Below are 25,023 nucleotides of genomic sequence, written 5' to 3'. Positions count from 1 at the left end.
CTGTAATTCAGAAATAATAAATTAGTAGTATTAGGATTGGTATCAAAAGAAATACGAAACTAATCTTGCATTTGACCATATGTTTCCTTGTTAAATGATCAACCATTTGTTACAGTCTTGCGGGAACAAGCCAATCAGGTTCTGTGTTACAACGCCGTGTTGGACGCACGTGTGCTAGTGGCTGTGGCTATATGCTAGTTGGCTGTGGCTACATACACGACGTCGTGTATATAAGCCTGTTATATGCACGACAGCCGCTTAGTTTTTCAGAGAGATGGATAAGAAGGCGAAATTGTTCACGAAACGTTTTGCCGAAAGATTGGCAAAAGGTAATGAATCAATCGTAACATTACACGAGAACAGTTCAGTTTGTTGTGTGTTTTCAGGCACTGTAGTGTTTTTGCAACTGAATGCTCAGCTCATTTTCAACGTGAGGAGCCTTTCAGTATCTTTGAATAGTGAGAGGGTTAAACCCCTTGCATTGCTAGCAGACAGCCAGTATATCAGATCTCAGTCATCACATCGATCACATAAAACCGATGCGCCATGATACAACTGAATGGCGTGAAACTAAAAATATCCCTCAGCCCCATCACTGTTAATGTTAATTTCTCAACTTTTCACAACAGGTACCGAAATGTCGGGTCAATTACTTTAAACACGAAAGCACAAACTGCTTAAAGGTGAATGCTGAAATAATACCATTAAAGGAACATATCAATGATTAGCTGTTCTTGTACATACATCTTCAGTGACATGTCACTGTATCCCAACTGAGTAGATCACTGTACATGCTGTTCATCACTGTATTGTCTGATCCAGACTCAATTATTTACTCAGTATATTTAGTGTGGCGTAAAACCAAACTCACTCACCTTGCAGGAACTTAAAAAATTGAAGATTGTGTGTTATAGCATCCAGTGAAAGATATTTCTTTCCACTAAAAGGGAAAGTGTACTGGTAGCAATGATACAAAGATACAGGGTGCTAAGGGTAGATCATTCCCATTGTCAAAACACATGTGCACCAGTAGACATTTAGGCCATTGCCAAGTCATGTGTCACTGCTTTGAAATAGAGCATGTCCACTTTGCCTGTCCATAACACGTTGCAACTATAATGAAATTGACAAGCATCATTCAAGACCTCGGTGGTTGTACTGGTCAGTCCCACGAGATGTTTGAAGAAAATTCTGTCAAGAGAATATGCATTCCAATGCTAAACATTACAAATTATGTTAAGGATGTCCTGTGTGAGACTTGGTGGTACATTATCAATTTGACAGACAATGCAGCATGGCTGCTTGATAAGATGCAGCACAACTAGTTGCAAACTTCATCCCAGTACCTTTCTGTAGTAACATACCCTTGATTGACAAGTGATTATTACACTACCTCATTTACATGTTCACACCAAAGACCCGGGTTCGATTCCCCACATGTGTACAATGTGTGAAGCCCATTTTCTGGTGTCCCCAGCCGTGATATTGCTGGAATATTGCTAAAAGTGGCGTAAAACTAAACTCACTCACTCACTCATTTTCATGTGGAAATGAAGGTCTTGGTTGACACATGTCTTAGATGTGTAGATTGATGCTTATGCTGTAATCATTAGAATGTCTGGTCCAGACTGGATTGTGGTGGTGGCATAGAGCTCAGGTCACAAACCAGGTGAAGTTAAGTAACGCTGGGCGCAGAGTTCTTGGATGGGTGACTGTGTCCTGATAGTTTGTGGGACCTTAGTCCTGCCCAACAGCAAAGCACATATGATACATGTGGTCTTATCATGGGCAGTGATGTTTGTTCAAATTGTCATTTTTCACCCTGCAGAAAATGGGTACCTGGTGGGACAAGTCATGTGACTAAGAGGCAGCTTGTGTTAGTATACAGGCTAGTAGTGTGTGGCGCGTTGATTGTTAGTGCAGTGAGCATACCTTATTTGGCTTTTAGCGCCAAAAATGGACACTATTATTTTGATTATTTACAGACAGCCACCATATAGCTGGAATATCGCTGAGTGTGTTGTAAAACTAAACTCACTCACTCACCTGTTTTCACACCTTTATTTCTGAAACAAAATCAGCAAACAAGACATGTGACTCTGAGTTTGAAGTTGAGAATAACAGTAAGTTTATGTTTTAACAGTTTACTTGATCTGGGTTTCAGGTTTCTTGTCCACTGTCTTGTGAGTGAGTTTAGTTCTCACACCTGGCTTTCTGTTGTGTCTTAATGCTTATCCTTCTTCGGGGAACCTGTGAAGGTCTGGGGTAGAATAGGCCATCAGCAACCCATGCTTGCCGTAAAAGGCAACTATGCTTGTTGTAAGAGGCTCGTAAGGAGATTGGATGGTCAGGCTCATTCACTTAGCTGCCATATGTTATCAGTTGCCAGTTGTGTAGATCAATGCTCATGCTGTTGATCACTTAATTGTCTTTTCAGACTTGATTATTTATAGACTCAGTGTTTATTCTAGGCTACACCCTTGCACCATTTGTGCACTGAAAGTTCATATCGTGCACTTTAAAAATACAGGGCCATGTTGCCACACTCAAGACATTTAAATATGAATCTGAAAAGCTTTTTATTGTTTTCAAGCGTGAACTCAAGGAAACCTTAAAATGCTCTGAAACGAATATTGTTTTGAGTATCAAGAACTCTGCACATCACTTTCAAATGCAATCTGTACAAGTCAGTGTTATAAGAAAATCTGATGTGCTTTGTAAAACAGATTCTGACTGGTCAGTTACTTTGAGTGATCCAGTCACGTTGCGCATAGCAGTTCGGTACTCTTGCTGCCATGGAGAATGCATCAGCAGTCAAGTACCGAAATGCCATGATGAAGTATCACATCTATGTGTCTTTCAAAATACATGATTGCAGCTTTAGTAGCCTGGACACATGTGTATTATTCAACAAAGACACAAATCGCATACAATGTACGGTGTGTATTACCCATCACAAAAATAATGTGTTTACAAAAATGATGTTGTTTGCAGAGTCAATTATCGGACAAGTACGCTCAAATGACATGTCAAAGCTGTAGATCAAATTTCATCAATTGAAGCTGAGAATTTAAGTTGATGCTTAACAATGAAAAATGACAGATCATTTCTTACAGTCAGGTAATATCAGGTCTTATTCTAAAAATCAAATTCAAAGTATAAATTGAACACTTGTTACACATAATATTTTCTCAATAATTAGACAAGTATATTGTCCTCAACCTTCCTGATTGTCATTTATCATTATGCATCACTGTTGTTTCAGTGTAGGAAGTTTGTTGTTTTTTTTTCAAATTAATTTTGAATTATTCCTAACTGTTCACTAAATGTTTCATAAATCTTGGTTTCATTTCCTTTGTTCAAATTGTTGACCTAACCTGTATTGGACATCAAATATTTTTTTATTATTGTATATCAACGATAAGTAACTACAAAGTACCATGTGTCTAACAAGTGACATGTAGTTTCAACTGACTTGACATGACCCACACCATTTGTAAATGGCCCAAATAACTGAGGACAGGTGGGCCATAAGCACACTTTTTATTAAGGCTAGAATGAATTCTGCATTCTGCAGGGTTCAGACCCATTCTCAGTCTAAAGGGTTTGAACGACATGAACAAGGTGCGATCTTCAAGATGGAGACACTGTGTTCTGTGATCTCATCCGTAGAGGCAGGGTATTGGCTCGCGTCCATAGACCACAAAGACACAAACCTCCATGTCCTTTTGCACCCTGAGTTTCGGATATAGGTCAGGTTTTCCTTCAATTGGAGTTGCCATCAGTTTCAGTCGCTCCTCTTTGGTGTCTCCACGTGTTCACAAATCTCGTGCTGGGTGCCAACTGAGGTCACCAGGGCACAGGGACACTTTGGTTACTCGTACATGGACAACTGTTGACTCAGGCACTTGCCACCCATTTGTGTCGGGAATCCACACAGTTAGTTACGGACACTCTCGGCAGGTTAGGTTTGATTATCAGTCCCAAGAAATCAGAACTGGTTTCTACACAGGATCTGGTTTTCTTGGGGGATGATATTGGAGACATAACAGGGATTAGTCTCTGTCTCGAGACTACATTTCCAAAGTCCACGGAGCTGTGTTACAATATCTGAGGATGCTACCTGTACAACAGTGTTAGCAAAGCTGTGGTCTTACTCACAGAGTTACGAGAAAGGTCTAGTTTCCAAGGGTTGGAGACCCTGGTGCAAACACTCACAAATCAGACGGATGCCTTCCTCACAGGGTAGGGTATGTTCTGGGCACCCACACAATGAGCAGCTAGCCAGATGGATACTAGGAGCTATATAAATAAACTATTATAAATTATTATTATTGTTAGGGTCATTCCAGGTGGTTCTGTTTTCCTCTGGGGTATCGAATCAGATTCAGGTGTTCTGCTCACGGATTACAGATCCGAGAGTTACTTGCTCTTGGCTGTAGGGGGCCCTTTACGGGACGTGTCACAAGACAAAAACAAGTTTTTTGTATACGTAAATATTTTATTACTAAACATAGTTACGATGATCTTAGGATTGTTAATGGACATAAAATGCTTATTTGTGCCCCAAGGAGGACTTTCTTCAAAGAATTCATAACCTCTACTAGTTCATATAAGTTTTATCATTTTGTTACCCATGAAGGTCACGGGGTAGAATAGGCCTTCAGCAACCCATGCTTGCCATTAAAGGCGACTAAGGTTGTCATAAGAGGCGACTAACAGGATCGGGTGGTCAGACTTGCTGACTTGGTTGGCATGTGTCATCGGTTCCCAATTGCGCAGATCGATGCTCATGCTGTTGATCACTGGATTGTCTGGTCCAGGCTCAATTATTTACAGACCACCGCCATATAACTGTAATATTGCTGAGTGCAGCATAAAACTAAACTCGCTCACTCACTCATCATTTTGTTCATCTTTATTCAAATATAGGATGAATGCGACCATGAATAAATGACATTATAGTGTTGAAGTTTACTGAAACAGTATAATATGTTAATGTATTGAAATGACAATCAGCCTTTCACCATTCATAATAATGAATTTCTCTTTCAGGAAAGCCAAAAAAAATCAAGAAAAAGTCTCTTCTTCAGAAGAGTATACACAATGTTTCAAAAGAATCTTTGAAAAGGGAACTCAACAATAACTTTGATTTGTATCTGAAATACTTGAACAAGTAAGTACTGACAAAATAAACCAAGTCAACTGCATTTTTTGTATATAAGGTAAAATTACATTGTTTTATTTTTCTGTATTGTTAAATTATAACAGAAATTAATGTGTATGTTCCCTAATTTTGATGAATTTTGGAAGTGTAATGTGAGTATGGCGAGATAGCAGTTTATTATGAAGAAAACTTAAGGATGGTAATAAACTAATGTTTGCTTTAAAGAATGAGTTGTTATGTATAAGCGGTGAAATGGTACACAGCAATGTATTCATATCGCAGTATTTTGTTTTCAGTTCGTTGCACCTAAATTCACACTGAAAATATGCTAGGTTTGGTTTTTGTACTGAAAAGATCAACTTGCTCACCTTAGGCTCATTGCTCTACCTTCCATGTATTTTCATTCTAGATGACATCTTCATGTCGCTACCATTTCTCGGAACATTTACCAAACCAACAGTAGATCTCCATGAAAACATTTATCCTGGCAGATTTTGTTGTTAATCAACTGAGCCGAATTGTACTGAATCAAGAGCTGTGTACTGCGATACGTACTGAGCTTGGCATGGCATACTGATGCACCATTGGTTATGGGTCTTGATGTTCCTGCTCCTTGTCATCTTATGCTATGTTCAGAATTCAATGTATTATTTTTCTAAATTTTAAAGTTTTTATAAAATTTTAGGTTAAGATTGAATAATGAAGTGCTATACAGTTGGTTTTAATGTACAAAATTGTTTTAAGATACTGATTGGCTTGTTTTAATTTTTTGTATAACCTTGCAGATGTTTGAAAAGACTGTCTGTGGAAACACCAGCTGGCAGCAATGACTTCAAGCTGATTCAGACATGGGAAGACTGTCAGGATGTTGTTGGCCTTACCAAACAGGCATCCAGACAACTTTGTAAATACTTAACACATATTCCTGTCCACACATTGTTTTAGGAACGCTGACTGATGTTGGGGAAGAATATACCATATTCCCTCTAATAAGTGCCTGGGATAAATCAGCAGTTGCTTTAATAAGCACTGGGCCTGTAATAAGTTGCCAATTAGTGTTTTTCATAAATCCATTCTCCCTTGATCCCAAATAGTTGTATTAAGGAATGGTCCCTATGTTTGATATTTGACTCACTGACAACTACTTGTGATACATCCAATAAGCACAATAAGCACCAGGTTTTCAGTAAACACTGGGTTTGGAAATCTGACAAAACAAAATAACTGCCTGAGCACTTATTGGAGGAAATATGGTAAGGCTGTCATGCTTGCATCTCAATTGCACAGGTCGTGAATGTGATGTAAGTTGATGGATTATCAAATCCAGAATCGTTAAGTTGCTGACTGATGTCATGTAGCAGTAATTTTATAATTAGGAGTAATTAGGATGAAGGTGTTAAACATCAGTCAAGTAAACAGTTGTATTAGGACCACATCTTAGTTTCCAGTGGGATAATACCTGTGAAGATCAGGGTTAGAATAGGTCTTCAGAAACCCATGCTTGCCACAAAAGGGCTCTTTCTTTGTCATAAGGGGCGACTGATAAGATCATGTGTATAGGCTTGTTGACTTCATTCATATGTCATTGGTTCCCAAATGTGCAGATCTCAGCCCATGCTATTGATCATAAGCTGGAATATTGCTGCGTAAATGAGTCGAATATGGTTTGTACTCAGCAATTTCTAATTGTTGTAAGGGGCATGGAATATATAGTCCATTGTGTTGCTGGAATATTGCAACTTGTGTTGTTATCTCATCCTTTTGTATGACATGATTGTGTTTTGTTTAAAATATATTCACGGACATTTTGTGATCAGGTACACAAGTGACTCTGAAAGAACTTGAAAGTGAAAGGGCATATTTCGTAAATATTTTGCAGAAATATGAGGTGAGTGTTTATATTTTGCCATAATGTTCAAAGACATTCATTGATATGAATCGTTAAGAGCCCACATGACTTGTACCCTTTAATTTGACATATCATGAAAATATTGAAAGACTAGAAGATCTGTTTTAACCAACATAATAAAAACCTAATCTAATCTAAACTGTCAATATCATGCAAAATGTGTCAGGCTGATGGCGAATAAATCAAGTTTGGTTATAACTATTACTGATGTTTATTCATTATCCCCCTGGCATGTAATGCGGGGGATATAGTCAACGCCTTGTCTGTCCATCCCCCGTCCATTCGTCTGTAATCATTTTGTTTCTGGAGCATAACTCAGAAACTGTTCAATATTTTTCTGCAAAACATGGTAGATATATCGAATAGAACCTATAGTGGTGCCTTTTGCTATGTACAGGATCTTGTGATTTATTATTTTCTCGGTTTCCATGGAAACGTTTCGGACCTAGTCTGAAAAGTGAGAGGTGTGTTTCGTTTCCAGAGCAGAACTCAAAAGCCGTTCAATATTTTTCTGCAAAACATGGTAGATATATCAGTCTGAAGCTATAGTGGTGCATTTTGGTATTTACAGGTTTTTGTGATTTAGTATTTTCTCGGTCTCCATGGAAATGTTTTGGACCTAGTCTGAAAAGTGAGAGGTGTGTTTCATTTCCAGAACTCAAAAACTTCTTAATATCTGTTAGTAAAACTTTCTAGATGTGTGTGGCACACCCCGAAGTGGTGCCTTTTGGTTTTTAAAGGTTTTTGTGATTTATTATTTTCTTGGTTTCCATGGAAACATTTTGGACTTAATCTCAAAATGGAGGGGTGGGCTTCGTTCCCAGAGCACAACTCGAAAACCATTTCATATCTTTCAACAGATCTTGGCAGATATATGAGACACATCTTAAAATTGTGACTTTGCTGGTTACAGATATATGGCATTTATGATTTTCATGAATTCCATGGAAACAATTCAAACTTAGTCTACAAAAACAATGAGTAACTTTCAGATTATTTGTCCTTTCAAACATGTGGGGCACATGTGGGGACCGGGGGAATATGTTGTCTTCTGATGACTCTTGTTTATGTGTAAACATGGCTTTGAGATGACTTGATCTTTATCCACTTCTCATTCAGGACACATGTGACATAGAGTCAAAGGAGATGGTACCAGCCTGGATGGCAGCCACCAAGCACCTGCTAGCATCAACCTGGAACTTGAAGGTCATCACCAAACTCATGCTGTACTATCTCAGGTACTTGCAGACTGATTAATGTTGTATGAAGGTTAAATGAGGGCAGTCCTATCTCTGAATGTTTCTTGAATGTTGCCAGTGAAAACATGTCACTGTACAGGTGCAGGAACGTTCACCCCTTACTAAATATGAAGATGGATTTCTGTTGCAGTCTCTCTTTCTCTCTTTTCTCTCTCTCCTCCCTCTTTCTCTCTCTCTCAGAGAAACTCATTTACTCACTCTAATGGTCTATCTGATTATTATTTCAGCAAACTACAGAGTGTGGCTGAAGACTGCATGCAAAGTGGAGAAAAGTGAGTGAAAAAGTCTGAATGTACCAGTACAGTGTAGAATTTAGCGGTCCTGAAAGTGTGGCCATTATGATTTTGGTGTCCTATGATGCCTTTGATCTCATTAGTGGATATTGGAGATTTGAAATTTGAATATCTTTGCTGGCACTGACCCACGATAGTTGTTGAAGATTTATGGTTTTATTCTCTCCAAACCAGGTAGAATTTCTTCACATAAAGCTTTCCACCCATGTAAAGCCAATATCAGTGTACGAAAGATGTAGAAAATCTTGCCTGTCCAACAGGACTGGCTGGTCAATTTTCTTACCAGTCCTCACAACATCTAGCCTGTCCTCCAAATATAGATGAAACACCATTTCAAGACTTAAAATTGGTTTCTTTTATTTTGAGCTATCATTTGATATTCACATACAGAGCTTGGCCTGTTAAATCTCTCCTTATGGAGTCATCTGGTTAGAACATTACAGAACTAGTCTTCAGAAAAGTCATCAACATCTCTATCAAGATCTGAAAAGTCAGATATGTTTTAGTACCAAACATATCTCATCAATTGATTTTGAGTGCTAATATGCCTTAATTAGAGTTGGGAATTGGTTAAAATCTCATACTTTATGATTGGTCCATTACAAAATAATTGGTTAGCATCACTTATCAAATTTTCCTTGTTATGCTTGCTAATGCACGAAACATTAAAGAGAAAACCTGTGGATCTTGTGGTGGTTTTTTTTATTGTTTTTTTTTTTTTTTGCACAGATTTCAAATTAAACATCTTTTCAAAGGATGACTATTGTGCTAAGAACATAAAATTTCCTGGAGTCTGGAAGATAAATTCAATCATGACTTGGAACATGTAGTGCTCAGATAAAACTAACCGTTTGAAAAATATTGTTAATGCAAACAAGTGCCACAGAATTGTTTGTGATCAATTTTGAAAAAAAAAATTGATTGATTGCTTGATCATTTAGTCACTGTAACCACTAGTCTTAATCCAGCTGGAATATTGGTAAAAGCATTAATTACTTATGGATCACTTTCTCCTTATAACAAATTGCACCTTCATTTATTCAAAGGGGTGTTGAACATGTAATACAGTATCAGAATGCAGTGTCTGTTCTTTCCTAGATGTACACATTTTCTTTGACATCTGTATTTCTTTGATGTACTGTCCTATTTTGACATCTATGTATCTTTGACATATATACTCATGGAAACAAATTAGGGAACACATGAAAGTTCAAGTGTCCCTTTATTTATTTCCTGAATGTCACCTTCAGTACAATATGTACCTTATGAAGAAACCTGGAAAAGAATAAAGGAACACTTAAAGTTTCATGTGTTCATGTTTGTTTCATGTGTATGTTTCATTTTCTTACAGTGTTGAAAGCATCACAGGTGAACTGAAGAAGTTTCTTCTCATGTCCTACCTGAGATCCAGAAAGGTATAAAACATTTGATTTATGAGGACCTGGGCCTAGATTTTCAAATCTCTCTTAGCGCTAAATCATTAAATGAGCTTCGAAAACCTAGGTCCTGCACAGGTAGTGATAGTTAGCTTCAAGTCTGCAACGTATGTCAGTGAGTATTCCGTTTTACTTTTCACCTAAGCATAACAGATACATTTACATTGATTTAATCTTTAATTTGATGTCACACTAACAAATGATGATGCTACACAACCATACTGATGTTTCTGTATTTGCTTGTCATGCTGAAGACCTGCTTTTGATTCCACACATGGGCATGTGTTAAGATGATTTCTGTTGTCCCTCCAAAGGGAGGTAACTCCAGTGTGCTGGGATGAGTCCATTGATGTCAGTCATGTTGATGCATTTTGAAAAAACCCTGTACCATGAATTTCTCAAACTGATGAATGCCATAAAAGGTGACCATGCTTGTTGTAAGAGGTGACTAACGGGATCAGGTGGTCAGGTTCGATGACTTGGTTGACTTGGTTGACTCATGTCATCAGTTCCCAGCTGAGCAGATCGATGCTCATGCTGTTGGTCACTGGATTGTCTGAACCAGACTTGATTATTTGCAGACTGCTACTTTATAGCTGGAATATTTCTGAGTGTGGTGTAGAGCTAAACTCACTCACTCACTCACTCACTCACTGACGACTTTATAAATGGCAATGTTTAATTCATGACTGCTTGTTACAGACGACAATGTACCAATCTCACTTCTTGTTATGCATGGAAATAATGGACTTATCCCTCTGTGTGTTGATGGAAATGGACTTACCCAACTGCTTGTTATGGATAAGAACTTGATCTGTTGTATGTGCTGCAGATGCAGACAGAGGAGCCCGAAGCGTCCTCCAAGAGACCAGATATCCTTGCATCTCTCCTGTCCATTTACATAGATCTGCTTGTGTACATGAACAGGTTAGTTCTTCGTCCTTCTTATGAATGGCTGTAGTTGCTTATCAGGCAAACTCAATATTACTTTCCAAGGGGTTTCCTGGTACCTTAATGGTTAAAGCATTCACTCCTCACACTGAAGACCTGGGTTTGATTCCCCACATAGGTAGAATGTGTGAAGCCCATTTCTGGTGTCCCCTGCTGTGATAATTGCTGGCTGGAAATGTTGGGGCGTAAAACCATACTGTCACTCAGTCACTCACTCACTTAGATGGAAAGGACAAGGTATGATAGGGGCCCTTACTGGCCCACAGCATGTCATGATTATCAAAATTTTACATCACGATAATTTTAGCATAAAAGGAGCTAAATTAATTGTCGAAGTTACCTCCATTTGCATTTTTATGTTTCTAGTGTTGTTAGTTTTCCTCTTTGAAGACCTCAAAGTTAACATATTTTACAATATCTTCTAGAAACCTACATTTTCTGATTTTCAGAGTGATAGAAAAGTGTGAGCAAAAGCATGACCCATCCCAATTTTTTCACCACATATGAAGCGAGTAAATTAGAATGTACACCTAAAAAATTGTGGTGGGTCACGCTTTTGCTCACATCAAAATCTTTAAAAAAGTACATTTTTTCGGTTTATGAAATTGCCCCATACAACATCTCAAAAAGTAAACATTGACATAAACTAACATCTTTAAAAACAATCCATCACATTTACACATCTGTGCCATGATACATTATATTTTGAATGGTTTTGTGCTCTAAAATACACATATCAAACATCGTTATTAAAATTTTCAATATCATAAGGGAATCACAAAGCAGATTTATGAGAGGTAAACATTGGTGTTTGTTGTTGGTCTCTGCTAGGAAAGTAAGAAGATGTCTGAAGATTTTCAAAATATGATCAAGCAGTACTGTAAAGGTGAAAATCTTTGTTATTGTGTAAGAATTTGATCATAGTTTTTCTATCATCTGTGTATCAAACACCTTTGAGTCACCTGTCACTGTCAAAATAACACTGTCATTCAACAGGATTGCCATGTATAAACATATGCATTTTCCAAGAACTTATGTACCTTGATGTTTCCAATGACATATTAGATTTCAATTAACCCAAATGACTACACTTAACTGTATGAAAAGGATGTTTTAGCTAGAATAAGAACATTGTATCAAGGTCTAGCAGGTGATGAACACAAGCAGATGTCACATCATACATAGTTGTAAAGTGTAATATATAAGCTTAAATTCACACTGGGAGGCAAAGGAATATGTAGCCTAATGGTTGCAATAGTGGACTGTTGGTTTCTTTTGTTATCAGACATGCAGGTTCAAATCCATGTAACTTTTCTTTCTTTTTTTCAAAGTTTGTTTATCAAGCCTACAATGTTTAACTAAACTGTTTCACATCAAATCCAAATATTGTAATTTTTTTCTGAAGTTTGGTAATCAATGTTACAACACTGGTGAAACAAGCTTTAAATAACATCATGTAAATCTTTTCTTAAGACACTGACCATTCACCTTTTCAAGTCGGTCTAGTTGCGTTTGTACCCAATATTTTAAATTCATATTTTATACATTTTGATCTACTTTAGGTGTATACACTTTTGAATACTGCAGTTCTTGAGAGTGAATCAGATTAAGAGATTGATGACTGTGTGAATGAAGAGTAATAATGGATTTTTTATATCTTTAAAGTGGATAAGTTGTGAATAATTACTCTGTGAAGTCTTTTGAATACTGACTTTAACATGTGCATGGTGTTAATATGAACCTGCACTGACAATGAAATTTCACCCGAAATGGGCCCCTTTGAGGTCAAGACCTGTGATTTTTAGTGCAACATGGTTGGCTATTGTAATAACATATGATGATTGAGATGTTAACTGTATATTTGCTAAAACTGGTTGTAAATGCTGACCTGTACCACGTACTAGTTAGAATGAAGCTGTGCCCAAACTGAAGCTTCACCCAAAACAGGCCCCTGTGATTCTTAGTGCAACATGATTGGTTATCATGCTTACATGTTGTAAAATTGACCCATGGATTACATTTGCAAAGAATGCTGTGAATAATGACTGAGTTTTGGGGACACAATTGGCAAGTAATTGAATTAACAATGTTTTGCAACCCTAATTGGGCCCCTTGAAGTTAAAACATTATGACTGACATTGACATGTTTTTCAGCATGACTACCTGTCGTAAAACTGCTGTAATATGTATGTAAATAAAATAACAGTTGTAAATAAGCCATTATGGCACACTGATATTTCAGACTTCTTGTTATTTTTCATGGGAATTGATAAAACCCATTTGGGCCCCTCTGCAGAAAAATTACACCTCAGAACATATAAAATATAGCATTTTTATGCAAAGCTAACTTGTCTCTAAACAAATAACATGTTTTCAGCCAATTCTGTTAGTGGGCCAAAAACCACCCCTATCATACCTTGTCCTTTGTGTTTTGAAGATGTATTGAAGCCTTATTGATAGATGTTCTCAGGACCTCATGGAACCCAATTCATAGGTGTGTACACAGACAGATTTCCCACCAACTCTTTTTTAAGATATTCCCACAGACCCCTTTGATATACTTGTACAATTCCTACAGGAGCCCTCATAGATGTGTAAAACAATGTAAAACAATACAGCCTAATAGGCCCAAATGAACTGTGTTGTGGATAGCTTTGTAGTGAAAGCCTCTCCCTGTCATGTGAAGGTCCCACGTCAATTCGTGACATGGCTATAGATTACAACGTATGCTTTTTCTTAGAGGTGACTAACAGAATTGGGTGATCAGGCATCTTGACTATGAAGCGATCAGCATCAAGTGCCTTGCATTGAATACCCATCATGATCCATGTTCAGGTGGACACAAGTCACTGTATCCCAAATGCGTAGATCAATGCTCATGCTGTTGATCACTGGATAGTCTAGTCCAGTCTGTGCCAGCCAAAGCAGGCATATAGCTGACACATTGCTGAGTGCGGCATTAAACAACAAACCAGTCAGAGAATGATGTCCGAAGAGAAGAGAGTTCATGAGCAGATATTCAAGATTTGTCTGAATTATATATGCTTGGTGCTAATGACATGAATATCTGCAGGGATAATGAGAAAAAGAAGGTTTCAAGGGAAATAACAAGCTTGACATCCTACTTACTCAAAGATTTGCCCATGAAACTTGACGTTCTTATCCAGATCTGCTCTCCAGTAGATTCAACACATGTACTCACGTTTGCAAGGTAAGAATTTGAATTGGAAATAGATTACTATATATCGCTGTGTTTGAGTAACGTCATGCGGAAGATAATTTCAGTCCCTGTCCATAAAATGTGGTACTTGTTGATCCCTGTCTGGGTACAACTGGGACTGGTTAGCTCAGAGTTCGTATAATGTGTTTGGTCGTGGGGCATTCATGCTTAACTTTGGCATGAAATCACAGAGAGCTAGCACTATAAAACAGGCTTAAACCTGGGATAGTACAAGCAGCCACACATACACATGCATGCATATCCTCATATGTGTGAAATATTCTTGAGGATAATGTTTTTTCACCTCACCTTGTTATCGTCAGTGGTGGAACATTCTCATGTTCATGGTGCCTTAGAGGTCTTCTGCAGGATCCGAAAACCAATTGAAAAAGCCATAAATTCTTGAATGAGTTAATCGGTCAAATCTCTGTGAATGTCACTTGATAGTGATGTATTGTTTTCCTTAATGCCCTCAGATCATGTTTAGAGAAGATTCCGGGAACTCTGGACCACACAACATACCTCAGGGTCATGCTCTGTCTCCGAAAGTTCCATGACAAAATCCCAGATATCATTGAGGTACGTATGAATGTTGACTTGAGAACTGGATCATGTTTCACAAATCTCGCTTAAGCTTAATATCTTTTAACTTTCTCATAGCATTCTTACTATTTGTGAAACTGCACCCTGGACCATGTGATCCAATTCCCAGTCTCTAGGTGTAGTTGTGTAGTCAACCCTTATGTTTAGGTCCAGGTACCCACCCAGTCCTTGCTCCCTTGGTTAGCCGTTATTTGCTGCCACAAAGATAGTAACTGAAGAATATTCAACAATATCCTTCAGAACATACTCTCAAAATCACTTTTATCTTTTGTGCTTTTGCAACAGAAATTGTTTGCTTAGAAGCCTACTACCTCCCTCCCTCCCTTCACCCGCCCTTACCTCTTCCAACTTTCTCAGCACAGATGACATTTGTTTTACTTGATTGTTCTGTTACACTCCATGTCTTTATTTGTTTGATGCATCAACTCATGCTGTTAACCCTACAACAGATTTTTTTGCAAGAATTGCTCATTTCTTTTTACATGGAATCATATTAATTGCTACAGAACAGCTGGAAGGTAAGAGCACCCTTGGGTTTCATTGACTGGCTGCAAGACAAGAGTCCTGAGGCCATGACACAGATCCCTGATGACATCCGCTTCAAGGGGAGACAAATCACTCACTTCCTCCTCACAAACCTCTCAGAAGACCTACAGTCTGTTCTTGAAGATGTAAGAATGAGTTCTCTACTATTTATCCACATTGTTCACGATTGATGTTTCAAAATAGCAGGACATTGGGTCCTGTAAATTTCAGATGTGCACACATTCGTACAATGTGTGAAAGTAGTGTCCCCTGCCATGATGTTATTGCTAAAAGCAGCACTTTATGTGGATCGTTTCAGCATCTGGTGGGGATGTGTGAACAGACAGAGTTGTGCCCATTTGACATGCCTGAATGCTGTGATTGTAGATTTGATTTTCTAGATTAGTCATTTGTCATGATTAGTTCATAGGTTTGGATTTCACTGAATAGTTAAATACATATCGCATCACATAAGGCTTTCCTCACTGTTTATCCCCAGCCTACATACTGTGAAATATGTGAAAGAAGAATTTCGGAAGAAAATGGTTTCTCATAATGTCCAAGGCCCTCAACAATGTCATGTGCTCACTGGAACTGAAAAAGTGGCTGCAATTTTGTATGAGTCAAACCTTGAGTTCCATTCTGCAGGTACTGACGGACAGACAGGCTGTCAGTGACTTGATGTTGGATGATGAGCAACAGGATGACCTGAAGGATGATGATGGTGGTGGAGACAAGTGTGACCCTGATGAGGAGCAGCCTCTCTTTGTCATGGACAGAAGGAAGTCAACTGATGACAGGGTGAGCTTCAGGCTGAGATGTGGTTGACTGGTCCGTGTGCTCACTTGCTGTGAGACAAATTTGGGTTTGCTTATGTCTCCAGAAACTCTGGTGACATAACTTATTTGGGTATTAGATGGTCTGACAAAGGAGTGTGGCCTTGTGTAGGTTCTCTCAGGGTATTGTATCAGGCCCGAGCTGGAAATACTTTAGTGGCAGTGTTTTAGGACTACTGGATCATGTACGTTGTAAATCTGCTCATTATCAGTATTATTATCTTGGGCTGTGCATTGAACATGAAGTGGAGGATACAGTATTAGGTTCCACACATCCTGTATGTACGAACTGGAATATCTCAAGAACCATTCACTGGATTCTTTTCTTATGTGGTACCTATGTTCATCACTGTGTAAGAAAGGTTCCGGTCATGTTTGGTGACCTTGACTTTCATTTCAAAGGGACTTGAACATTTTACCCTTGTTAGTGTGGTATCTCAAGAACTGTTCACTGGATTTTCTTCTTCTCCCACACCAAACTTCATCTAGGGAAGATGGAGGGCCCAGTCAATTTTGGTGACCTTCACTTAATTTTCATGGTCATGACTCTTTCGTGATTCCAGCATGTTAACTTATATGTTGAGATTGTCAGCAAGTTATCTCAAGAATGGTTCACTGGATTTTCTTCATAAAGTTACAGATTTCTCTTGAATGTTTTTTGATATGCCATTTCTTTGTTACTATTTTTGCATATTTCATACACCATGACATTCATGTCAGGGTCAGAATCAGTCTTGAAAATATTTGTGTGGTTGAAGAACTAAAGAGCAAGATGTCAGAGAGGTTGACTGGTCACATTTTTGTTGACATGTAACTTATCTTAAACTATGACCTTCACTTTCATTCCTGTTTAAGTTTGATTTGATAATTTCGGACAGAGGATTATGTTACCTTAATTACAATGCTTATTATGTTAAATGGGATGATTTTTCTGGTGACGTCCTCCCAAAGTTGTGTGTGTTTTGTGCTGATATTACCGATTTAACCATAACCTCGGTATCCTGATTGACTTTGTAGAAATCTTTTGTTCTTTGATTTCATTCGAAGAGCATAGCCTCAATCTATGATTTTCTTCCAGAAATCAAAACAGAAGGCTGAGGGGATAAAACTGAACAGAACAAAATCATCATCTGACCAAGACCAAGAAGAAATGGACATAGAGGCTGAAGGTGAAGCAGAAGGTGAAGATGTGGAAACTTCACAAACTGTTGACAATACAGCTGAAGTTGAAGTCATAGATTTGTCCAATGTCCTCAGTGCAATTTACGACAACAAACCGAACCAATATATCGGAACAGAATATGTGTCCACTTCATCTCAGGATTCCCCACGGAAAAAGTCCAAGTCACCGTTCAACCTGCCAGCTACAAAGACGAGAAAGAGCTCCAAGTTGAAAAAGCTGGACCGAGTTGATGAGATTGTACTGGACACTTCTGATGCCGATGAAGCAAAGGATATGATCGTTCCCAATCTGGCTGCTCACCTCAAGCATGGTGAGCAGGTTGTTCCTGATATTTTCATTGTGGATGATACAGAAGCTGCAAAAGCAGAATCATTCACACAGATGAAAACAAAGGGAAAGGAAAGTATAACAGTGTCCATTACTTCTCCTGAAACTGTTGACAGTGAATCAGAGGATTTCACCTTGGTTCAGATGTTATCTCCTAACAAAAAGGCTACACCTGTCGGGTCAAATGAAGGTGATGTTAGTTTTCAGAATGTTAAACAGATTTCTGGGAAAGGGAAAAAGCGTTTGAGTTCAGTTTCATCTCATGAAGATAATGTAATTTCTCCAAAGAGAACTGCTAGTGTTAAAGATAGTGGAACATCTCCCAGTATCTTGAAAGTCAACAGCATAAATCAGTCGCCCAACTCAGCTGCTGTGATTGAAATAGAAGATACAGACTCTGCAATTGACACTGATAAAGAAAAGGATTTACTGGGCAGTCGAAAAGGTAACTCATCTCGCCTCACAGCTTCAAATCAGAAGGAAACCAGTGACTCTGATAAGGAACAAAGAAGGAAGATGAGAGATTCTGATTCCAGTTCTAGAAAACCAACATCAAGTGTTCAGCAGCAGGATGGTAGTACTGGTGGTATGGGCCTGAGAACGCGCAGACGTTCTGCTAACAGTGCTTCAGAGTCTGAGTTGGCTAGGGAGCCATCAGAGCAGCAGATATCTTCCCCCAAACTTAATACGCCAAACTCACCTGTTAAAGATTCCCTTTCTAGTTCAAATACAGTTTCAAAGAAGGTTTCAGATTCAAAGATTCTTTCCCCCTTCATTAAACCACGCTCAACTGTTCGTGATGCAATAACCAGGTCAAGAAAGAATTCAGAAAAGGAAGATGCAAGCCCATCTAGGAGTCCTCGAGGCTCCAAGAAAAGTTCTGATGAGGATGTTTGTAGTCCTGCAAGGAGCCCATCCAGATCAAAGAAGAATTCAGTTGAAGAAGCTGCAGTTACATTAAGAAGTACACGAGGGTCCAAGAAAAGTTCTGATGAGGATGTTTCTAGTCCTGTGAGAGGTCCAACCAGCTCAAAGAAATCTGATGAAGAAGCTGCAGGTCTGTTAAGAAGTCCCCAAGGGTCCAAGAAAAGTTCTGATGAGGATGTTTGTAGTCCTGTGAGAAGCCCATCCAGATCAAAAAATATATCAGATGAAGAAGCTGCAAGTCCGTTAAGAAGTCCACGAGGGTCTCAGAAGAATTTGGCTACTGGAGATGCAATCCCTTTCACAACTTTGAGTCTGAATAAGGATTCAAATGAGAAAGCTGTAAAGCCTGTGAGAAGCCCAAGGCGACGCAGCTCAACATCTCTGTCTCTTGATGAAACTGAACCATTGACAGATACCCCTAGAAGTCCAAGGATGAAACATGAGCTTGAGTCATCTGTAGTACCCAGTTTAGAAACAAGCCCAACATCTGGAAAATCTGAAGGTAATATAAGCTCAGCTAGACCACAGTTATTCAGCCCTGAGAGACAGTCATCACCTGTTAAGAAACCAGCACCTGATAATGGATCTGTCACCCTGAAAACACCAAGTCGCACACCACAAAGGAAGAGTGCCATGTCTGCTCAAGAGATGTCCAGTGTTGCCAAGGAGGCCAAAATTCTTCATGCTGATATTATATCTGAGGATGATGTTCGCAAATCTTCGAGAAAAAGGAGATCAACAAGAATTGAAACTGATGATGAAGATTCTGGTCCGAAGGTCAAAACCCCAAGGAAAAGAAAGAAAGGATCAAAACTGGATGAAAGTTCTGGCACAGAGTCCGGCGATGTATTTTCCTCACCAGCTAAACTGAACAGGAAGGTGTGTATGTCACGGAACAGGAGTTCAGATGGCAGCTCAAAGGCCAAAATTACCAAACTTACATCTTCATCTGATCAGGACATTGAAGCAGCTTCTCCAAACAGTTTGAAAAAGATGAAAATGGCAGATGGTTGCAAGATAGATGTCCCAGAGGTATCATTTGACAGTCAACCTGTGAAGACCAATCATAATACTACACCTGGCAAGACCACTGTGAGGCAGACGCCTACTAAACGGGATGTTAACACTCCAAGGAGAAGTTCAAGGTCAGCAATTATTGATTCCCCAATGGTCACAAGGTCAGGGAGAAAGGTCAAGACCCCAAAGAAAGGGAAGATAACTCCAGCTGCCACACCTTCATCGAAGTCAATGCAGACTATCAGGGAGGATGACGAAGATGGAGAGGTAGTCTTCAACATGACTCCAGCCAAACAGGTAATCAGTCCCTCTAACATTAATGTACAGACTTTGTTTGAGAAGGCAAGGTGTAAGTAGCATTGTCATAGCCAGTTGTCCAATTGCATTAACAGTTGTTCCTTCGTGTATATTTATTCGTGCAGTCAAATTATCACTCTTGACAGGGGCTCTGCAGTAACAAAATCATTGATTAGTCTGTCAATCGAACCATATCGATGTAGGTCATAGAGAACAATAATCGTTGAGAAAATTATTATTGAATTTCCATAACTATCTGAGACCTGACTTTGAGCAAGAGTATTGTGAAAGGAATGTATTTCACATAACTGGAGAGTAATGACATGTTTTGGTATGGATTGTAAAAGGAAACAGCACCCCGAATGAACTTGTGGATAAAAGATCTGACTGAAAAGTCCAAGGTCATTGCCATCCCATTGCTATATCAGACCTTAAGACAAATATCCATGGAGATCTGGGTTAGAATTGGTCTTCAGGAGTTGATGCTTGATGTACTTAAAAGTCAATTTGATGAAGGAGCTATAATTAGCTCTGAAAGTTCTGTAAGGAATTATAAGCATTGGTTATCCATAAAAACGTGTCATGTATTCAAGCCTGTGCTCGACTGGACCGACTAGCGGACTTGATAGATACATGTGAACACATCCCAGTTGTATAGATTGATGCTCATATTGTTGATCACTGGATTATCAGGTTCATTTACACATCCAACCAGCCAACCAACCTTAAGACCAGTGTGGTTTGAATTGTTTTCCACTTGGCTGTTTTAATTTCTGTATTTTAATCTGCATTATATATTTTACAGAGGAAAGGTGGAAGACTGACAACACCTCATCGGTGAGTACTATATTTAAACCACATGTTTGCCTGCAGTCGCTTTCAAATGCTGGTTTGGTCTTGCATTAAATCAACTCTGTTACATGGCATAATAAGTGCTCTTCCCTAAGGTGTGGTGATAAACATGGGCGTTATCTGACTTGCTATATGTGTATTCAGTTCAGTTCACTGCAGTGGTAGAGTTTATTACCTCTGTGGATGATAGACTTTTTGCTGATTTACAGCTGACATACAGTGACATGAGGGAATTAACTCGGAATAAGTTTGATTATTTCTCCATAGAGCTGGAATATTGCTGAGTGTGGCATAAAACTAAATTTCCTCTCCAAGTTGACAAAAGGGGCAGTGTGTTGGCCTAGCAGTTAAAGTGAACACACTTCGCGCCAAGACCTGGGTTCGATCACCCTCATTGGTATAATATATGAAGACCCTTTCAAGCCCCCTTCCCTAATATTGACTGAATATTGCTAAAACTGTCATAAAACCATACTCACTAACACAAATTGAATCACCCATTGTTTAGGCTCTTAATGAATGGTAAGTGATTTCTATTTTCAGCTCCACTCGCAAGAAGAGGCAAGAGTGATAATTGGACAAAGACAGGATCCATGGGCTTTCATTACATAACCAAAAGCTTGTCTGTATTGACTAGGAATATTTATAAGTAATTTATGTCCAAGTCCCCTAGAATAATCAATTATCTGTGTAATGCAATGGTGGATGTAATATATTTTTGGTTTACACAAACGGGATGGGTGGTCAGTCTGGCAGACAGATAATTCATGTCTTATCTCAGTTGAGTAGTTCTGTGCTCATAACAGTCACTGGATTATCTGAGCCTGACTTGATTACTTACAGGCTGGTTTTATGTAGCAGCAATATTGTTGAATGCATTAAACAAACATGTCTATTTTGAGTTGAGAAATTCCGATGGTATGAGATTTTGGATTTTTTTCTCTTCTGACAATTGTTGGAGAATGTTGCTGGGTTTGTCATACTCTTCCTGTCTGTCTTCAAGTTTGCTGTTTACAAGTATAATACATGGACTGTATTTGACATTGTCAGATCGTGATAATTTATTACACCATCAACAGTGTAATATGAGATGGGCTCAAACAAATTCAGTGAGGGTCATCAAAGTATACAACTATCTCTGAGTTCAATATTGATCAAACTTTATGGAAAATAACTTGTTAAGATTTGTGGCATAGTGGTTAGAACATTCGCTTGTCACAGAAAAGACCAGGGTTTGATTCCCCATGTGGATGCAATGTGTTATACACACTTCTGGTGTCCCCTATTGTGATTTTGCAGGAATATTGCTAAAAGCAGGGCAAAACTCACTTTCTCATTATATTTCTTGAGCGTGACATTTCGATGCTGGTTCTTGTGCTGATGTTATGCAGGATTTATTGCAGGGCGAATGGGTCAGCGGTATGAATGACAAATCATTCATATTTTTGCATCATGAAAAACACTGCATTCGTTGAGGCTTTTTGACTACATTTCTCAGATTTTTGTACCAATGGATACAAATTATGCCTAAAGTACGACTGATCAAGATTTTTGGTTGATCAAACTCTGTCAAACCTGTTTGTGCAAAGGAGATAGTAGTGTTATCCCGATTTTTTTGAATTTGTAATTCTGGTATATTTTGGCAGTTGTTGATGCAACGGTGAGATGTCTGATATAATGTGCAAAGACGTATCAAATAGGGTTACTATTTCAACATGAAGTCATTGTGATCTCAGATAAGCCCAAAAGAAAAAATAAGTTCCAGTGCCTATTCCCTCTGGGTGCCTTTAAAGTGCTACTTTAGATAAAATCCCACCAGTGATGGTGGGTTGGCCTGGTGGTTAAAGCATGTTTGTCACCTCAATGGCCCTGGTTCGATTCTCCACATATATATGTGAAGGTACAATATGTGAGGACCTTTCTTGTGTCCCATGTCGTGATATTGTTGGAATATTTCTAAAAGCGGTGTAAAGCCCATATCACTCACAAGTTGTAATACTCGGTCAATGGATCAGCTGGTTCTGAATTGTCATCCTCTTTGAAACCATGTTAGATTTCATTCACAATCATCTCATCCTTCCAGGTACCCACTTTCTGCTATTTTTCACAGAGATTTTTTGTCAAGCCAAGATGTGTTAAATGCAGAATAATACTTGACAGCTTTCCAAGACACAATGGACTGATTGAAATGTGAAATCAACTTCAGTGTTACAAAATCGAACACATTATGTGTTGACCTAGACCATTTTTTTCACAAGTTGCATTTTAAGAAGTTGTGGAATTAACTATGATCAAAGTACCAGAAGCCCATTTCTTTCATCACCTACACATTAACTGGCAGCTATACCTGGTAGGACGACGGTGAAAAATGTTTTTGGTGTCACTCTCTCCTACATAGTAGTTATAAATACCTACCTAGGACATACTTTCATACTACCTGGTAGGATTACAGTGAAAAATGTTTTTGGTGTCACTCTCTCCTACATAGTAGTTATAAATACCTACCTAGGACATACTTTCATACTACCTGGTAGGATTACAGTGAAAAATGTTTTTGGTGTCACTCTCTCCTACATAGTAGTTATTAAGACCTACCTAGGACTTACTATCTTTTCTTACTATCTGCTTCATAGAACTTAAGATCTCCTATGTAGTATTTGATATCTCCTTCGTAGGGCTTAGTATCTCCTACATAGGACATACCTGGTGAGTACTGTGTTTATACTTACCGGTGTGCATGAAACTCTGCCTGGCCCATGTTTTGGAATTCTAGGTCACATGAAACCCTGGTCGTAAAGAAGCAACTCACTGGTTCTGGCAAGCTATTCTCAAAACATTCATAGCTCTACAATCTTCTTAGGCCCATTCTTAACACACTGGCTACAATCAATGTGAAGAATTCTTAGGGCTGCGAACACTTCAAGGATAAGGGCCCAGATGGTCACACTTGGCTGATGCTGTGGATTATTGCTCATATCAATCACTAGATTGTCTTGTCCAGCTGAAATATTTACAGGCAGCAGAAATAGTGCTGAGTGCAGCAATTTCTACAAATAAGCATTGCCCAGATGTTTAAACTGGAGGATTCAGGGAGTCCTTGGATTCGAACAGTTTGAGCAGAATGAGGTGTGACTTCGTTCACACTTCAGCATTCTGCAGATATAGTCTCATAGTTCAAGCGTTTGCTCATCACACTGATTAGTAGGATTCAATATGTGTTCTCTACCTCGATATTGTGGCATAAAACCTCACTCACTCATCATTCTGTTTGTCCAGAAATTATATGTGTTTAAGGAATGATAATACCTTCTGTAGTAACATTTCATGATTTCCCATTTTCTGGTGTCCCCCATCGTGATATCGCTGGAATATTGCTAAAAGCGGTGTAAAACCAAACTCACTCACTCACACACTTGATATCACACAACTTGTGATGAAACATGAAAAAATATAGGAACTGTTGTGCTTTCATGTGATCCCTTATTTTTTTCCTCAGTATATATACATGTACTTTCTGTTGTGCTGATTTGTACATACAAATACTTTTTGTTCATAAGCTTAACAAAGAATAGTTCATGAATATATTTCAGATATTTTTAGAACATTATTCATGGAAACAGGTAAGGGAAAACATGAAAGAATGAGTGTTCTTTCATTTATTTCCAGAATTTCACCCACATTACAATACACACCTTGTGATGCAACCTGGAAAAGAATGAAGGAACACTTGTACTTTCATGTGTTTCCTCGTTCGTTTTCATGAATATGTTTTTGTAGTGTAGACTGACTTCACATTTCTAAGTATCTCCACAAATGTTCATGATCCTCAACTTCTTGTAATAGTCCAGCAGGCCGTGCTAAACTTAAATACAATGTTCAAATCAGCTAGTTCTTGTTTGTCTTCTTTCGTGATACAAAGGATCCGTGCAGTTCTTGTGGGGTCTTTGAATTGTTTTTGTATGGTCAGACGGCCACCATATAGCTGAAATATTGCTTAGTGCAGTGATGACTAAACCAATCAACCACTAAGTGTTGTCTGTATGTATGTTGCTTTACAGTCTGCTCCACACATGCAGACCCTGAGTTCGGAATAGAACTGCTCTTCAGCAACACATGCTTTGTCATGAGGTGACTAACGGGATCGGGTGGTCAGGCTCGATATCTCGGTTGACATATATCATGGTATCGTAGTTGCGAAGGTCTGTGTTCATGTTGTTGATC

The 25,023-nt window shown here is 38.6% G+C and overlaps 1 protein-coding gene across 1 annotated transcript; it reads left to right on the top strand.

Moving 5' to 3' along the window:
- The first annotated feature begins 168 nt into the window (after window positions 1-168).
- Window positions 169-24,687, top strand: LOC137295683 (uncharacterized). Its single transcript, XM_067827165.1, has 16 exons — window positions 169-177; window positions 263-329; window positions 5,056-5,176; window positions 5,953-6,071; window positions 6,985-7,055; window positions 8,196-8,314; window positions 8,563-8,607; window positions 9,980-10,043; window positions 10,897-10,991; window positions 14,089-14,226; window positions 14,712-14,814; window positions 15,345-15,509; window positions 16,012-16,164; window positions 17,278-19,950; window positions 20,756-20,787; window positions 21,346-24,687. The coding sequence occupies exons 2-16, from the start codon at window positions 275-277 to the stop codon at window positions 21,371-21,373; spliced, it is 3,981 nt and encodes a 1,326-aa protein (XP_067683266.1). The 5' UTR covers window positions 169-177; window positions 263-274; the 3' UTR covers window positions 21,374-24,687.
- Window positions 24,688-25,023: the final 336 nt, after the last annotated feature.

The sequence above is a fragment of the Haliotis asinina genome, chromosome 1 (genome assembly GCF_037392515.1).
Source record: "Haliotis asinina isolate JCU_RB_2024 chromosome 1, JCU_Hal_asi_v2, whole genome shotgun sequence".
NCBI classification, from domain to species: domain Eukaryota; kingdom Metazoa; phylum Mollusca; class Gastropoda; order Lepetellida; family Haliotidae; genus Haliotis; species Haliotis asinina.
The sequence above is the reverse complement of the archived record's forward strand: the minus strand, read 5'-3'. Positions and strand labels throughout refer to the sequence as shown.

Excerpts from the sequence above, each read along its gene's own strand:
- LOC137295683 (XM_067827165.1), top strand. The coding sequence starts at position 275 with ATGGATAAGAAGGCGAAATTGTTCACGAAACGTTTTGCCGAAAGATTG. Across the intron at positions 6,072-6,984 it reads ACAGGCATCCAGACAACTTT|GTACACAAGTGACTCTGAAA; the intron begins GTAAATACTTAA and ends TTTTGTGATCAG. Across the intron at positions 20,788-21,345 it reads AGACTGACAACACCTCATCG|CTCCACTCGCAAGAAGAGGC; the intron begins GTGAGTACTATA and ends TTCTATTTTCAG.